The sequence below is a fragment of the Fringilla coelebs genome (genome assembly GCF_963513975.1).
Source record: "Fringilla coelebs genome assembly, chromosome: 24".
Lineage (NCBI taxonomy): Eukaryota > Metazoa > Chordata > Aves > Passeriformes > Fringillidae > Fringilla > Fringilla coelebs.
In genome coordinates, this window is record NC_140050.1 from 3,056,574 (window position 1) to 3,074,253 (window position 17,680).

The following is a 17,680-nucleotide window of genomic DNA, read 5'->3' on the forward strand; positions in this document are numbered from 1 at the left end:
AAAGGAGGATTTCAGGCTTTTGAGAAACTGGAAAAAAACCCCTTTGCTTTCAAACTCTGTCTCCTCCAGAAAGGGGTCAGGGAGGGAAAGAGGAGCTTGTGTGTTCACAGCTGGTGACATTCCTGTAATCTGTTCCACTGCTCAGGTTTCCTCTGCTCCGGAGCCGCTCTGTGCGTGGCCAAGGAAAGCACCCGGAGGGATCCCGGGAGCTGCTGCCCTGCTCCTCCTGCAGCCAGGAGACACACTGGGACTTTGAGGCAATTTCCCAGAGAAAGGGGTTTTCTTCCCATTTCCTCTGCCTGGGGATGTCCCAAGAGGTGGTTCAGGGTTAAACAAAGGGGAAATACCCTGCCAGCTCTACCCTACCAGAGCAGGGCATTTTTGGGCAAGAACCTGATCCCCATCCAGGGCATCTCCACCAGACAATTTTTCATCTTTTCAAAAACAAACAAAAAAAAAAAGAGAAGTCAACCCCCCTCACTCCCCCAAACTGGAGCCAGAAGCAACAACTGCTCTGGGGGCCACAGAGGCTCCATTGGCCTCCCCCCACCCCCCATAAGGGGGTTTTGTCTCCTCTCCACCTCAAGTGGGATTTGCCACCCGATCCCGAGCCCTGTGCCTGCCTCTCCCGGGGCCTCTCCCGGCCATTTGCCCCCCCATTTCTGTTACCTTATATTCCCCCTCCTCCACGAAAGCCCAGCAAAACCATCACATCCAAAAGCAACACTTGGCACCGGGCCCAGTTTTCTTTGAGCAGCTTCAGTGGTAAATGAAATCCACTCTGGCACAGCCAGCACAGCTGCTCCAGCAAAGGAAACATCCTCACTTCAGAGAGGAGGAAATTATGACAAATTTGTGTAAAATTAAAACATGTAATATGTGTGTGTGTACATGGATAAAATAAAAGCTGTCCGGCCAAAAGCTCCTCCCTTGGCTCCAGTGCTGGGACTGCTTCCCCAGGGCCAGGCCGGGCACTGAGGGGGCACTTGGAGCCACACATCAAAGGGAGGTGCTCACTCCTTCCCAAAAAACTATTTCTGGATGCTGCTGGCAGCAGGGGAGGTTATCTTAGGGCTGCTCTGCTGTGTTCCAAGCTCAGATTGACACCTCTGGTATTCCCTACAGGAAGCAAAGCTGTTTCCCCCAGCAGAGCCCTGGGGTTCACATGGGGTGACCCAAGAGGGCTGGGCTGTGTCTGCAAGAGGTGGCTCTGGTGTGCTGGGTCCCTTCCAGGATTGTGGAGATCATGGAGTGCCAGAAGGATTTGTGTTGGGAGAGACCTTAAAGTTCACCCAGTGCCACCCCTGCCATGGCAGGGACACCTCCCACTGTCCCAGGCTGCTCCCAGCCCTGTCCAGCCTGCCCTTGGGCACTGCCAGGGATCCAGGGGCAGCCACAGCTGCTCTGGGCACCCTGTGCCAGGGCCTGCCCACCCTGCCAGGGAACAATTCCTGCCCAAGATCCCATCCAGCCCTGCCCTCTGGCACTGGCAGCCATTCCCTGTGTCCTGTCCCTCCAGGCCTTGTCCCCAGTCCCTCTCCAGCTCTCCTGGAGCCCCTTCAGGCCCTGCCAGGGGCTCTGAGGTGTCCCTGTGTCCTTCTCTTGCCCAGGTGAGCAGCCCCAGCTCTGCCAGCCTGGCTCCAGAGCAGAGGGGCTCCAGCCCTTGCAGCATCTCCGTGGCTCCTCTGGCCTGGCTCCAGCAGCTCCACGCCCTGATGCTGGCCCCAGGGCTGGACAGAGCTCCTGCTGCAGGTCCTGCTCCAACAGCCCCACCATAAAACCAAAGCTCCACCTGACAGTCACTCAAATGATGCTGCAGCAGCACAGAAACCACCTCAGAGACCCTCCCCAGAACTGGGACAGTGGCCACTGCCCAGGGAGCTGGGAGATGCTGCTGAAGAGGGCTGCCCATGGCCAGCCTGGCACAGGGGAAGGTGCTGCTTGGATCTGACTGCCTGGAACTCCACAGCAAGGCAGTGGCTGGGTCATGGCTGATCAAATACAAACCAGGAGTAACAATAACAAAATGAGCGAGGCTGAAGAAGATTGGGAAAGAAGCGAGAGGGTGCTACAGCCAACATTTTCCAACCTCTGACAACTCCTCTGAGCCATCAGCCCACAACAATATGAGCCCCCAACACTCCACAGAGGTTTTGGAGCAGAGCAGAGGCTTCCCAGCACCCCGTGTATGGAGATGAGATGGAAATCCAGTCTGGTTTCATTACCAGACTCCCACTCTTGGGAGCCAGTAAATGAAGCAGAAAATCTCACTGCATTTTATCATTACCTGGTTTAGTCCTGGCATCCCTGTGTCTCTTCCAAACGTGGAGTATGAGGCTCTTTCACTGCTCTTCCCTGCAGAAGGAGAAGAGAAAAGACAAGGTTTGGGGTAAGAAGGAAGTGGAGGGGTTTTTTTTTGCCCCCAGGCACCTGGATCCTACCAAGGGACAAATCCTGTTCCCATAAGGCAGCTCACCCTGCCCTCCCATCAAGGGACAGCCTGAAAAGCTTTTGCTAAAGCAGGAGCTGCTTTAAGTTCACACAGAGCAGGTCCAAAACCACCAAAATCCCAGAGCTGCAGTGGCACAGGAGAGTGTTTTGGCCATGGAAACTGGCAGTGTCAGCCCCCAGCCAAAAGCTCCCTGCAGACAGCGAGGCCCAGCTGGATTGGCAGGGGCAGGGGCAGGGCTGGAGCACACCAAGGGCCAGGACAAGTGACAGACCCTGGGGCTGCTTTCCAGACAGCAGGAAATGCAATCCCAGCTCTGCACAGGGCACTGGGCACCTTCTGCCCCTCTCCTGGGGGAGGTTCAACTTCCCAAAACCTGCAGCTCCTCACAGCCAGCTGGGATCTGTGTGTGCCCAGCCCCGTGCCACCAGTGTCCCTGTGAAGTTACAGATTCCCAGAAGGATGTGGGTTGAAAAGGACCCTAAAGCCCATCCAGTGCCAACCCCTGCCATGGCAGGGACACCTCCCACTGTGCCAGGCTGCTCCCAGCCCTGTCCAGCCTGGCCTTGGGCACTGCCAGGGATCCAGGGGCAGCCCCAGCTGCTCTGGGCACCCTGTGCCAGGGCCTGCCCACCCTGCCAGGGAACAATTCCTGCCCAAGATCCCATCCAGCCCTGCCCTCTGGCAGTGGAAGCCATTCTGCCTTGTCCTGGCATTCAGAATCAATGAGGGCTTCTCTCACAACCACCTCACCCTGCACACTTGCAGCTGAAAATAAAGTTTTGAAGGGCTAAAAAAAAGGAGCCCAGACACCAGCTGGGATGTTCCCTCTCCAAAACATCCTGGCACTCTCCTGCCTCATGGTCACTGCCCTGGGCACAGCATGGCCCCAGCCAGCAGCACCCAGGGGTGCCAGGGCAGCAAAGCACACGAGGAAGGGAGAAGGGAATGGTTCTGTGCTGTGCCTGCAGCAGCTGGAGGTACAACAGTGTCCCTGGGGATTCTCTCCATCCCCCTAAAGCAAAACCAGACACTCTTCTAGTGGGGAACAGGCACTCCACCAGCCTTCACCCCCAGACCCTTCCTGAAAAGGGGATCACAGATCACATCCTGCCTCTGGTCTGGCTTAGTGAGCAAAATTGGGAGGGGCAGGATTTTGTCAATCTGCTTAGCCTAAAGCCAGCCCCGAGGCCACTAAGATGCAGGTTAATGCACTGGGGCGACGCTGAGCTGGCAGGACCCTCCCCATGGCACTAAGAGGTTTTGGGGAGCAGATGAACAGGGGAGGGGAAGCAAAATGCCTCAAACCATCCCCCCTGAAGCACAGGGCCCAGAGACCAGAGAAGGCCAGAGTAATTTGGGTTGAAAGGGATTTTAAAGCCCATTTCATTCCAGCCCCTGCCATGGCAGGGACACCTTCCACCATCCCAGGTTCCTCCAAGCCCCATCCAGCCTGGCCTTGGACACTTCCAGGCATCCAGGGGCAGCCACAGCTGGACCCCCTGGACAGGGGCTGGACTCATGGACCCGTGGGTCCCTTCCAGCACAGATATTCCAGGATTCTATCATTCCTGTGCCAGATGGGAAGAGAGAGGAGGCTGCCCATTTTGCAACCTTACCATGGAGGTCATGAACTCAACCCAAAAATTTTAGAGTGGATTCCCCCACTATGACCCCCAAGCCCCAGACCCCATTCCTGCTGGGAAGGTCCTGGCACAGCTCAGCCTCCCCTCCCTCCATGCAGTGACAGCAGGAGGCTCTGGGTGCTGCTGCCATTTCCTTTCAGAGGCTTAAACGTTAAGTAAACAAAGGTCAGAATGTCAGAGGATGGATCTCCTAAATGACCTAATTTCTAAAAGAGCTTAAGAGCTCGATCCACTGCAGCACCAGGCACAGGCACAAAGGACACAGCAGGTTGCAGCATCAGGCAGGTTCTGATTACTCCTAAAGCAGAGGAAAAGCAGGGTAATGCTGGGGGGGTTGGCTGGACAGCAGCAGCCAGGCCTCCCATCTGATAACACACTGCAGCTTTCATGTGTGACTGCAGTGGGGAATCACAGAATCACAGAATGGTTTGGGTTGGAAGGGACCTTAAAGCTCATTCAGTTCCACCCCTGCCATGGGCAGGGACACCTTCCACTGTCCCAGGCTGCTCCAAACCCCATCCAGCAGCCTCTGCCATCACCAGAGAACTTGGGCTGAACCAGGGGGCTCCTGGATGTGTGTGGGAAGCTGAAGGGACACTGGGCAATCCCCAACCATGTGAAGTTTGACAGGGCAAGTGTCAGATCCTGCCCAGGGATGGAGCAGCCCTGGATGCAGGGACAGACTGGGAATGAGAGGCTGGAGAGCAGCGCCATGGGAGGGGACCTGGGGGTCCTGGTCAGTGGCAAGTTGGATCTGAGTCACTGCTGGGTCCTGGCAGCCCAAAGGGCCACCCTGTCCTGGGGGCACCAGGCCCAGGGAGGGATTGTCCCACTCTGCTCTGCCCTGGGGCAGCCTCACCTCCAGTGCTGGGGGCACTTTGGGCACCACAGGATCAGAAGGATCCAGAGCTGTTGGAGAGTGCCCAAAGGAGGGACACGGAGCTGGGGAAGGGGCTGAGGAGCAGCTGAGGGCACTTGGCTGGTTCAGCTGGAGCACAGGAGACTGAGGGGAGGCTCCTCGGGGGCTGCAGCTCCTGCCCAGGGCAGGCACAGGGGCAGGGGCTGAGCTCTGCTCTGGGACAGGGACAGGGGGCCAGGAAGGGCTGGAGCTGTGCCAGGGCTTGGCATGGAGCTCAGGGAAAGGTTCTTCCCCCCGAGGCTGCTGGGCACTGCCCAGGCTCCCCAGGGAATGGTGCCAAGGCTGCCAGAGCTGCAGGAGCTCTCAGGGCTGCTTAGGGTGGGGGTGTTGGGGTGGCTGTGCAGGGACAGGGGCTGGGCTGATCATCCCTGTGGGTCCCTTCCAGCTCAGGATATTCCAGGATTTTGTGAACCCACTGCCAGCTCTGCCCTGCTCCAAACCCACAACCTTCTCTGGATGTCTCTCCTTCCTCAGTCAGCATCTGCTGCACCCTTGGGTCTGTGGGTGCCCCATGGGATGGGGGACATGGGCAAAGAGAGGGCAGCCCTGGCCAGCCCCAGCTCCTGCACCCTCCATCATCACATAACAAGGGAAAAAAGCAGTACAAGAGATTTTACATTTAACTGTCTATGAAAACAAGGCAGAAGGAAGAATGGCACTTCTCTGGATTGGAATGTACCCAAGCCTGCTGAAATTCAAAAGGTGCACAAGCTGGGCAAGGAAAGGCTGACCTTGCCAGCAGAAGGAGCTGTTTCTGTGGGCATGCAGATGGCACAGGTGGCAAGCCCAGACCCACCCTGTCACCCCTTGGCAGCTACAACCCAGGGCACCAACCAGGAAAGGTGGCAAAGTCCCAGGAAGGAGGCAAAGACCAGGATGGAGACAAGTCTCAGTAAGTTGGGAGAAACCCACCAGGAATGTCCCCAAAGCCCACTTTGCTCCCAGCAGAATTACTGAAATCCTGCAGATGGACGTGAAGGGATCTTGTGGGAGGAGGAAGAGAAGAAATGGGAATAAATCCTCAAAGAGGAAAGGGGTTTCCTTTGGAAAGGAGGTGAAGCACAGTCGAGGCACCTTGACTCAGTGCACCCACACACTGGCTGAGAGCATTCAGCATTTCCAGATCTTCCTGGCACCCCCCTCCTGCCTTTCCCCCTGCCAGCTCCTTCTCCTGCCCCCCATCTGCTCGTGCTGCCTCCAGCCCTGCCTAAGGAGCCTTTCCCAGCCTCTCTCCTCTCCCAGCATGTTCCCTCTTGCAGGATCTGGCTGTGTGGGGCTCTGGGAAGATTCCCTGCCTTCACCCAGGGCTTTTCCAGAGGAACCCCCCACGCTGTTTGTGCCACTCCTCCAGTGCACATCTGCTTCTGAGCTTGGAGAGGAGGTGGAAAAATATAAACTGCTCTCCCCAGAGGCTCCCACCCACTCTGGCAGTGTCAGGGATTGGCTTTAGCACCCTGGATCGGGGCAGCATCTCACCTCCACTAGAGCAAACTGCTTTTAAATAATAATAAATCATGGGTTTGCCATTTCTCTCACAGACCACAGAATCACAGAACAGCCTGAGTTGGAAGGGATCCACAGGGATCATCGAAGTCCAACTCCTGGCCCTGCATTTGACAGGCCAAGAAAAACTATTTAAATGCTGCCTACAAGTTTTTCCAGCACCCACTGGCAGAACCAGTGCCCCCACATCACCCCAGCCCCAGCACAGCCACCACCCACCATGCACCTCCCCCAGCCCCACACTGCTAATTCCATTAGAATTCCATTAGAATTCTGGCCTGGGGGAAAAGGGGAGGCAAAACACAGCCAGGGATTAAAAACGGGGAGGAAAAAAAGAAGTTAAAAAACCAGGAGCAGCGACCACCCCCTGATTAAACCCATTGTCCAGGAAGACCCCAATCTACAGGCACTGACAATAGCCACCCGATTAGGAACACTGCTCTGAAAGGCAGCTAATTACTAGAAATAATTACTAGAAAGAAATCTCTTACGGCTTATCAGTTTCCTTGCTGTTTAACCCCCCCACTCCCCGCCTGTCCCTGCTGAAGATGAATGGTAAATTGTGAAATTGGTGACTTAGAAAAGCCCTCTTCACCCTCCTCATCCTCTGGGATGAGCTGAGCTGGTTTGGCACTGTGTGGTGTCCTGGCACCGACCTGTGACAGCCAGGGATGCTCCTGCCACCTCTCCCCGCCCCAGGCTGGGCAGCTCAGAACTCCCCAGGAGGTTTCCTGTCCTCCAGGAGCAGCACCAAAGGCTCAAAGCTGGGAAACTTGGAGGAGAGAGCAATGGAGGGCTCAGACATTGGTCCTGCACCTGCTCACCTGGCTCAGTGCCCCCCACCCAGCAGCCTGGGATGCTCTCATTCAGAGCACTGATGGTGTTTCCATTCAGGGGTTTAGAATCATGGAATCCTGGAATATCCTGAGCTGGAAGGGACCCACAGGGATGATCAGTGCAGCCCCTGTCCCTGCACAGCCACCCCAACACCCCCACCCTGAGCAGCCCTGAGAGCTCCTGCAGCTCTGGCAGCCTTGGCACCATTCCCTGGGGAGCCTGGGCAGTGCCCAGCAGCCTCGGGGGGAAGAACCTTTCCCTGAGCTCCATGCCAAGCCCTGGCACAGCTCCAGCCCTTCCTGGCCCCCTGTCCCTGTCCCAGAGCAGAGCTCAGCCCCTGCCCCTGTGCCTGCCCTGGGCAGGAGCTGCAGCCCCCGAGGAGCCTCCCCTCAGTCTCCTGTGCTCCAGCTGAACCAGCCAAGTGCCCTCAGCTGCTCCTCAGCCCCTTCCCCAGCTCCGTGTCCCTCCTTTGAACAATTTCTAATTTATTTTCTTGTTGTTTTGACAAATTTAGGTTATTCCATCCAGTGTGACACAGCCCAGAGGTCCCTGCCCAGTCCATCCTGAGGGGCTCTGATTTTCCCCATCACCTGTGGAGCTGAAGCTGTGGCTGAGGGCAGTAACTGAAGGTTCCCCTCACACTGTGCCTTTCATGAGAGCAGGAGGGGCATCACCCACAGCCTGTGGCAGCCCTGGCTGGGGGGAGCATCTCCCCCAGGAGCTGGGTCAGTGCAGCCCCTCCTGGCTCTGTGCTGAAGGATCCCAGCGTGCCCCATGTTCATCCAAAGAACATCCATGAGCTTAAACTCAACAGCTGAACAGAATTCAGTGCTTTTCCTTTCAGACTGCTTCTGGATCAGGTGTGCACCCTGCGACCCACAAGGTCACCACTCTGAGACTGGGCTGGGCTGGGGTGAGGAGCAGGGACAGTCTCTCCCTGGGGCCACTGTAGGGAACAACAGGGATTAAATCAGAGCTTTGTACGCCCCCAGCTCCACCCCAGGGGCTGAGCAGCCCCTTCCTCACTGCCCTGGGAGGGGACTCGGGCTGGGGAGGGGGACCCTGAACAGGGGAAGAGGGTTTGGGCTGGGGTGACACCAAAGGGCAGGCAAGCAGCCTGCAGGGGTTTCAGGGATCTGCTGGGAGCGTCCTGCTGCCCTCAAACTCAGACCTGCTTTCCTTCTCTCCTGGGCCAAGCAGATCCCTCCAGCCCTGTCTATGGCACAGAGTTTGCTGCCTATCATGGAGTTTGTGACAGCAGCTCCCCCACAGAAATCTGGATGGACACATTCCACTGCTCCCTTACCCAAAGGGCCACTCCACCCTGCAGCCTGCCAGTTTCTCTCCTTGCTCCCTGCTCCTGTCAGATCAGTCTGAGTGGTGACAGAACTTGTGCAGGAGGGTGAGCAATGGCTGAATCTGGGATCCCCCTCAGGATCTCCAGGGCCCCAAAACACCACCAGCCTGCAGGGACAGACTCCACCCTGGAAGGGATGTGATCACAGCTTCAAAGCTCAGGCTGGCAGGAGCTCCTCAGCCCACCAAAGACTAGTCAGAGCACAGCCTCCTTTTCCATATGGAAAATTGAGGCAAAAAATCACCACTTGCTCAATTTCTCCAGCAAGTGCTGCCTGCTGTAGTGTCCCTTTGCTGGGGAAAGGTGCTCCCTGTCCCTAAAGCCCATCCCCAGAGCACAGGGGGCTGTAGCCTGGCCCTGGGACATGCACAGACTGCAGGAACACAAAATCCAGAGCATGGGGGTCCCAGGAGGAGCCATCAGCACCCTGAGTGCTCAGAGCCCCAGCTCAGCCTCCCTCTCTACTGGCCCAACCCACTATTGCCAACACAGAGCATCCAGGCTGCTCCCAAAATGGTTCTTCCCACAGCTCCTGATCCTCCTTGAAGAAGTAGAGGTTGACTGGGATAGAGATAAAAATTCTGGTCTTGGAGAAGGGCTTAGATGTTTCACACATCTTTCATCCATCAACAGCCACAACATGTTCATCCTCATCTGCTCCCTCCACCTCCTCAGATTTTGAAATTCCCTGGTTCCACTCAACCACTCCATTAACATGAACCTCCCTCCCTGAGGGGCACCTTGCTGGTAACCAGGGCTTGGAAGACAGGAGGACACATTTCCAAAACTCCCCTTTGCCTCCCATTTTTCCTCTGCTTTTACAGAAGCATTATTTTATTTTCCTGCCTGTCCTCTCCCTTATCCCTTTGCATTTTGCTGCTCTAAAAGTTTTCAGAAGCAGCTTGGAAAAGAGGAAGAGAAAATCCCACTCCTGCACTTCCCCATGCCCTTCCTTCCCAGCACATGAGCAAAGAGGTAGGTTTAGATTGGATATTGGGAAGAAATTGCTGGCTCTGAGGGTGGGCAGGCCTGGCACAGGGTGCCCAGAGCAGCTGTGGCTGCCCCTGGATCCCTGGCAGTGCCCAAGGCCAGGCTGGACAGGGCTGGGAGCAGCCTGGGACAGTGGGAGGTGTCCCTGCCATGGCAGGGTGGCACTGGATGGGCTCTGAGGTCCCTTCCCACCCAAAGCACTCTGAAAATTGATTGATGTATTTTGGAACCTGCTCCCAGAATCAATGCTTTCTACTTTAACCACATTCAATTTTATAAACAAAAGGGACTTGGAAATGTGAGGAACCCTTCCCCCCTGCTTGTTCCCTATCTCAGTGGTGGAGCTCCTGGTGCTGGCCCTGACCCACCTGGGGAGACAGAGCCCTTGAGCCTGGGCTCAGAGTGTGGCCACAGTCCTGCTGGTCACAGGGCCAGCGCTCACCCTGGGCCCCAGAGCCACTGGAATCCCCCAGGGAGGCCCCAGGTGCCAGGGACGGGCTGGGCTCGCAGGGAGCCCCGGCTTGCAGAGGCAGCCAGAGGCGTCTTCCCTGCACACATCAAAGGGGAAACCTCCCTGTTCCTCCCCAGGCAGCTCCTTCTCAGCTGGAAACTCTCAGGGCTGCCTTGGCCCCAGGTGTGGAATGGGATGGGATGGGATGGGATGGGATGGGATGGGATGGGATGGGATGGGATGGGATGGGATGGGATGGGATGGGATGGGATGGGATGGGATGGGATGGGATGGGATGGGATGGGATGGGATGGATGGGATGGGATGGGGATGGGATGGGATGGCTCCCCCCAAGCATCCCCCCAAGCCCCGCTGAGCTGCAGCAAGGCTCCCCTGTGCTACCCAAAAACTCCTCTGTGCTCCACTTACATCCTCCTGGGGAGCAGAGGGAGAAGGAAGATCCTCCCTTGCAGAGGGGAAGGGGGAGCTGCTCAGAAAGGCTTTTCCCTGCACAGATCCCCAAGACACACCCAAACATTTTCCCCAGCAGCACAAGGGGTGAAAGGGGGAGGCAGAGCTCACAGCGAGCCCCAAGCCCCGACCCAGGTCAGGAGGGGCCAACGTGTGGCTGCTCCTGTCCCAGCACAACCCTGCTCTGCTCTTCCCCTTTGCCACCATATCCACAGGGGGGATTTTGTGTTGGGGAGATTTTCTGTTTCAAACACAATTCCCTTTTCTTACCCCTCCCTTTTAACCACAAGCAAGCCCTGCCCCAGCCCCACTCCTTCCACATGTGCTGGAGCATTTTAACCACCCCTCCGTGGGCAAAGATGGGGAGGACTAACCCCAATTCCCGACCTAATGCCATTAGAGCTCTCTAAGCCCTCCAGGAGGGATATTTTCTGCTCTTAATCTCCCCTCCCACCCCTGAGCTGGGACAGGTGACAGGGTGAATGGTCACACGCATCCGGTCATGCAGGATCACCATCCCTGAGCTCCTCACGCTCACTGCCTGTCTGGAGCTGGGGATGGAGGGGCCAGACAAGGCTGCTGGAGCATGGCAGGATATGGGAAGAGGCCACCCCAAGCCCCACTGCAGCAAAGGGAGCACCCCCAGGTCTCTGGGAAGTGACACAGCCACCAGCCCCTTGCATGTCACAGTCACCCAGGGGGTCTGGTTGGAAGTGACCATGGTGGGATCATCTGGCGCCAGCTCCCCACTCAAGCAGGGTCATCCCGAGTCCTTAATGAATCCTTAACAATAAGCATCTCTTCCACCCCTAATTCCCAGCTCCCAGGGGCACACTCAGCCTATCCTGGAGGGCATTGACCTGGAGGGGGCACCCCTGCCTCAGGGTGCTACCATACACAAAAAACAGCTGGCACAGCTGGCACTGATGGAGCCCTCTGGGTACCACCTCCCTGGACCACAGCCTGGAGAACACCTGGAGCAGGTCCAGCACAGGGAACAGCAACTCCCCCAGCACGTGTCCCCTGGCCTGGGGAGCTGGCAGGCAGCTGCAGGCACTCACCCACGAGTCCAGCTCCCAGGAACGGCGACGAGGAGATGCTGTTGTGGGATGGCAGCTCCCGGTGCTCTCCGTAGTGGGGGCCTTCACCATAGCTCTGCTGGGACAACAGGGGACAGTCACACACAGCAGGGGGACAAAACACAAGGCTGGCAAGGCCCAGCCTCACCCAGGAAGGAGCAAGGCCAAGGGCTCCTTGTGAAAAGGGCACGGGAAGGATTTTATCCTCGTGCCAGGGAGAGCTGGGCAGTGCAGAGGCCGTTGGGAGGGAACATGGCAGCTGGGGACACAGAACCATGCTTTGCCCCATGCTGGCAGCTCTTTGGCACCCACCAGGTAAGAGCCAGGGAGCCCCTCCCTGAACCAGTGGGGTGAAGAGGCAAGAAAAAGGTTGGATAAATATAAATGTATATTTTTAGATATATTTATATAAATACATAAATTCTAAATATACAAATGAGAGTTGACATGACAGCCCCAGCTCTGCTGCTGATGGGAGAGGAGGGCAAGGTGCCACTGCAAAAACGAATCACACAAACCCATTAAAACAAAAATTACACAATTTCCATGAAGCTTGTGGCATTTCTCTCTTCCCATACTCAGGCCCCAGTTAGGAGTGTTGCAGCCTCAACTCCTTCCCTGCAAAACCTTCCCAAGTTCTCCATCCCCACCAAGGGTGCCATGGCCAGACAATGTGGTGGATTGCAGGGATTCCCTCCTCAGGTTCCCAAAGTCTTGTGGGGTGGATGCTCAGGAAGCTTTGCCATCAGATGAGATCCCTCAACCCACTGAGATCCCTTGACCCACCCATCTGTGTCTCCTGCAGGGACCTGTCCCACCCCCTGGGTCCCCTCTCTCCACACCAGCACTGGGTGCAGGGAGGGAGATGCCTGAGCAGCCACAGGAGCCCATCCTAGTGCAGGTCTGGGAGGGGTTTTTGGAGGGGAAACTTCAAGGCAGCAAAGCCTGGGGAGAATGGGATGGGAGAAACCCCAGAGTTCACAGAACCCATGTCCAAAATGGGGCAAGAAAAGCTGTTCCAGGGTTAGAGCTGGCTCTGAAAGGCCTGGGAAAGACCCCATTTGTTTTGGTTGGAGCTTGGTGTTTGTGCTTTGTCCTTACCCTTCCTTGGTCAAACGTGGAGCTGTTTTGATCTGCCGTTCCCCAGGAACCTGATCCCGGCCTTTCATCCAAGCCTACCGAAAAACAGGAAGAACAAAGGTTACTCTTTGCTTTATCAGCAAAGCCTCAAAGGTGTTCTCATAAAATTAACTCTTCCTTCTACAAACAAAACAATATTTTCATTAATAAACCACTTCCACTTGGCGTGACCGAGCCTCCCCTCTGCCTCCTCACCTTCCCACTCCCACTGGGAGTTATTCCACAAACTTCAAAGCACATCCCACCACAGCCTGGAAATGGTTCAAAACATGGGACAGTGGGAAGAGGAGAAACAAGTATTTTAACTCCTTTATTCCAGAGAGCACCCACGAACCTCCTTCCCCCGGAGAGCGGCAGTGAAAGGGACTGAACTATAAATCAAAACCACATTGCATCAATTTGATTGCTCCAGCAGGGACTTGAATTTTGCCCATGGTGGTGCAAGATCATGGGCCACACTCTATTCAACCTGGGCAGAGTGAAAGAGTGCCCAGAGGTGAAATCCTCAGGTGGGAATTGCTGGGGGTCCAACATTACAGAGTCACCTGTCCGGGGATGCTCTTTCAGCCCCCCAAGGTCCCCCTGGGGAAGTGGGGCCATCAGAGCACACCCCCAGCCTTCTCAGCTTTAGCCCTCCCCAGAGTATCCTCAGAGGGAAGGGATCCAGCCCAACCCAGCAGAGGAGCAGGCAGAAGGGTTTGGATGTTTCTGCCCAGGCTGCGGTGGGAGATCGGCTCCTTTCATCCCCTGCCAGGCGCACGCAGGCGGCACCTCCGGGGCTGCACCCAGGGCACTCGGAGAACACGGAATGGTTTGGGCCGGGAGGGACCTCACCCAGCTCATCCCATTCCACCCCTGCCATGGCAGGGACACCTCCCACTGTCCCAGGCTGCTCCCAGCCCTGTCCAGCCTGGCCTTGGGCACTGCCAGGGATCCAGGGGCAGCCACAGCTGCTCTGGGCACCCTGTGCCAGGGCCTGCCCACCCTGCCAGGGAACAATTCCTGCCCAAGATCCCACCCAGCCCTGCCCTCTGGCACTGGCAGCCATTCCCTGTGTCCTGTCCCTCCAGGCCTTGTCTCCAGTCCCTCTCCAGCTCTCCTGGAGCCCCTTCAGTAAGGGAATGTCCACCATGACACAAAATCCTTGGGATGTTGCATCAGCACAGCTCCCACAGTTCCAGCTGATACCACAACCACACAGAAGGAACCTTCTGGAAAACAGCCTCAACCTGACTCGCTGCAGGATCCCTGACTGTGCTGCTACATCTCCTCCTCCAGTGGGTGACCAGGGGCTGGGGAGCAGCAGTTTGTGTTCTAAGGGGGTAAATCCAGGGATTTGAGAGGGGCTGGGCAGGGTGGGGCCATCCATCATCTTCTGAGGTGCTGCACAAACACTGTGAACTCTGCTGGGTTGGACAGAAGAAATTCCAGATCTGCAGAAGGCTGAGAGTGAGGGTGGACCAGCCATGGACACCTCCCAACCCAGGGACACCCCCTGTCCCCACCAGGGGCATACTGGAGTGACACCAGGCTCTCCCAGCAGCATCGCCCTGCGGCAGCACCACGGCCCTGTGGCTCTCTGGGGACCCGTCCTGTGCTGGTTCTTCCAACGGGGATGGCACCTCCAGGTGCCTCAGGATGCCCTTTTGGGAGCAGGGAGCTGAGTGGCAGCAAGGACAGGGGGGCAGGGGGTCAGGCCTCACTCCCATTTCACTTGGCAAAGCTGATTATTATGGCAAACATGCCTCAGATTTGTCTCCTCCGCTCCCCTCACTGTTCATTTAACCAGAAACTTCTTTCAAATTACATCCTTCTATTTCTGTGCCTTTGTGTTAATCATTTCCCCAGAGAATTGGTGTTTAATTGCTGTCTAATTTGCATAATTATGCATATTAATCTCTACACCTAATGAATATTCATAATTCTCATTTAGATTTTGTTTTCTAATCAAAAATTTCCAATGTGATTACTGTGCAGAGCAGGGATAAGCCTCTAATAATACCTTGGATACTAGGGAGAATTACTGCCAATTCTCCCACCTCCTACTTCCTAGAATAAACTTTTGCTTTGCTAATGTGTTTTTCCAAAGCAATTCATCTGCAATCCCTGCAAACCCTGGCGAGGCAGGAGGCAGAAACGCTCCTTTGAATCATTTTGCTGTCACGGGTGATTTTAAAGCTCCCCAAGGGTCGGGGAGAAGACATGAACAGGATCAGCAGCCTTGGACATGGTTGGAAAAATGGTCCCTTTGGGCTGGAAGGACAAGGACTGCAGCACCACAGTCCCCATGAGGAACCCCAGGAGCCTCAGAGGCAGAGGGGAAGCCAAGGCGTGGGGGTCCAGACCCTCACTCCCACCCCTGCCCCATGCAGGATGGGCTTTGGGGGTCACCCTGGATCACCCTGACCCTCCCACTGCCCTCGGTCCTGCCACCCCCCCACCAACAGCAGAGCAGCATTCCCAGGCCAGAGTATGCCTGCAGAGGATGCTCAGGAGGCTCTGGAGAGAGATAGGGGGCCTGGAAGACCAGGGAAATTTTCCTCATGTTGTGGAGTCTTCCTCCCTTGAATGTCCCTTCAGATATTCTCTTCAGGTATGCCAAAAGAGTCTGGACACAATCCTGTGCCCTGTGAGATGGGCCCAGATGAGCCACTGTGGTCCTTCCAACCTCCCCCCTTCTGGGATTCTGTGCCTAAATTCCTGAAAAATAAAAGTAAACCCTTGCCTGGTGTCCCCAGGGAGGGAAGGAGAGGAGACAACGAGTGGCACAGGGGGTGAAGGCTGAGGGTCACACATCCCCTCGACAAGGACACGTCCCTGGCACGAGCTGCTGCACCCTACGGTGCCACCACCATGGCACAGAGCCTGGAGAGGGGAAAACCCTGAGTGCTCCAACAGCAACAGCAGAGGATGAGCCCCTCATCCGGAGCAAGGGCAGGTCCCCAGCCCCTCCTTGGCCCCTTTCTGACCCCAAATGGGGTCACAGCAAACCAAGCCTTTCTTTCAGGAAGAAATTCCTCTCTGTGAAGGTGGGCAGGCCCTGGCACAGGGTGCCCAGAGCAGCTGGGGCTGCCTCTGGATCCCTGGCAGTGCCCAAGGCCAGGCTGGACAGGGCTGGGAGCAGCCTGGCACAGTGGGAGGTGTCCCTGCCACGGCAGGGGTGGCACTGAGTGGGATTTAAGGTCCCTCCCAACCAAAACCAGTCTGGATTCTATAATTCCCAAGGAAACTCAAAAGGTTTTTTGCACCCTCCAGGGGTACAAAAGCCTCCAGTTCCCGTGGCTGCCAAGGTGAAGTGAGGTTCTACTCTCCCACAAAACAGCAAAGAGCATCCTAAGGTTCTGGAAGCACCTCTCAAGGTGCCCATGCCAGCTCTGTCTGATGTCTCCTGGAAAATAAAGTCTTGCACCTTCCCCAAGCTGCAGTTACTGGCTCGAAAAGTGACAGCAAAAAAATCTCCCTATTTTCAGCACCTGCAGGTGTTTTAGGAATTCAGGGATTTCTGGGATGGAGCCAGGAAAAAGCAGACTGCCCTCTTTCAATGTCTGGCATCTGTCCTACATTCCCTGCCAGCTCACTCTCCCCTCCCTTCATATTCCTAAGGATCTACAATTTGGCAGCAAATGCCCTCAGCCAGCCCTGCAAAACCCCAGTGTCTGGCCATGGGCAGGTGTGTCTGGCAAAGCTCCCATCAGCAGGGTTTGCTCCACTCACAAAGCCCCTGGGCACAATGTCACCCAAACACAGTCCCACCCCTGGCTCTGGGAGCACGGGGCAGCCAGGCTGGATGGAGAGGAAGGGGAAGAGAAGGAAGTTGGGGTGGGAAGGACAGGGCTCAGCAGCCCCAGGGCTCATCCAAGGGCATCCCAGCAGCTGTAGAGGTGACCCAGGCGCCCAGGAAGGGTCAGAGGCACCTTGGGGCACCTGGGAATGTGTTTCCTGCCTCTGGGCATTGCCCAGGAGCTGCCCCAGATGAAATGGAGATCCCCTGAGAATCTTCTGGACCCCAACTGCTCCATACTTGTGGACACATCTGCTGTCTTAAAACACCCACAGGACTGGCAAAAAACCCATAAATCCAAGTCACCAAAGAGAGACCATGGCCACAGAGATGCTCTGAGAGCTGGAGCCCCTCTGCTCTGGAGCCAGGCTGGCAGAGCTGGGGCTGCTCACCTGGACAAGAGAAGGACACAGGGACACCTCAGAGCCCCTGGCAGGGCCTGGAGGGGCTCCAGGAGAGCTGGAGAGGGACTGGGGACAAGGATGGAGGGACAGGACACAGGGAATGGCTCCCACTGCCAGAGGGCAGGGCTGGATGGGATCTTGGGCAGGAATTGTTCCCTGGCAGGGTGGGCAGGCCCTGGCACAGGGTGCCCAGAGCAGCTGTGGCTGCCCCTGGATCCCTGGCAGTGCCCAAGGCCAGGCTGGGCAGGGCTGGGAGCAGCCTGGGACAGTGGGAGGTGTCCCTGCCATGGCAGGGGTGGCACTGGATGGGCTCTGAGGTCTTTCCCAACCCAAACCTTTCTGGGATTTTGTGATTCTGTGGCTGAAAACTCCCATGGCACTGAGCTGAATTCTGTCTGCATGAGGGAGCTCCATCCTGGCAGGGCTTGGCTTTGCCACCCTTCCAGTGCTCTCCCACCCTGAGGTGTGTGAGTTTTGGAGACACCCACGTGCCCATGCTGCTAGCAGGAGCCAAGCTGATTTTAAAATAACCCCATTTCCCAGCTACCCAAGTTAAGGCACACTTTCCAATTGAGAAATGACAAAAATAGGAGCTACCTCCTCTCTCCATTAATACAGTTATTAAACTGAGTACAGATTAATTGTGCATTTTA

The 17,680-nt window shown here is 56.3% G+C and overlaps 1 protein-coding gene across 11 annotated transcripts in view; it reads right to left on the reverse strand.

Annotated features, from left to right (window-relative positions):
• The window catches only part of TCF3 (transcription factor 3), a 77,741-nt gene that overhangs the window by 21,251 nt on the left and 38,810 nt on the right, over positions 1-17,680 (reverse strand). For 9 of the 11 annotated variants that reach the window (XM_084221145.1, XM_084221137.1, XM_084221146.1 and 6 more), the window contains 3 exons: positions 12,804-12,877; positions 11,685-11,781; positions 2,288-2,355 (listed from right to left, as the gene is read on the reverse strand). In XM_084221145.1, the coding sequence (XP_084077271.1) occupies positions 2,288-2,355; positions 11,685-11,781; positions 12,804-12,877 (239 nt within the window). The remainder of the gene's footprint in view (positions 1-2,287; positions 2,356-11,684; positions 11,782-12,803; positions 12,878-17,680) is intronic. The other 2 variants (XM_084221139.1, XM_084221142.1) reach the window with 1 other exon arrangement.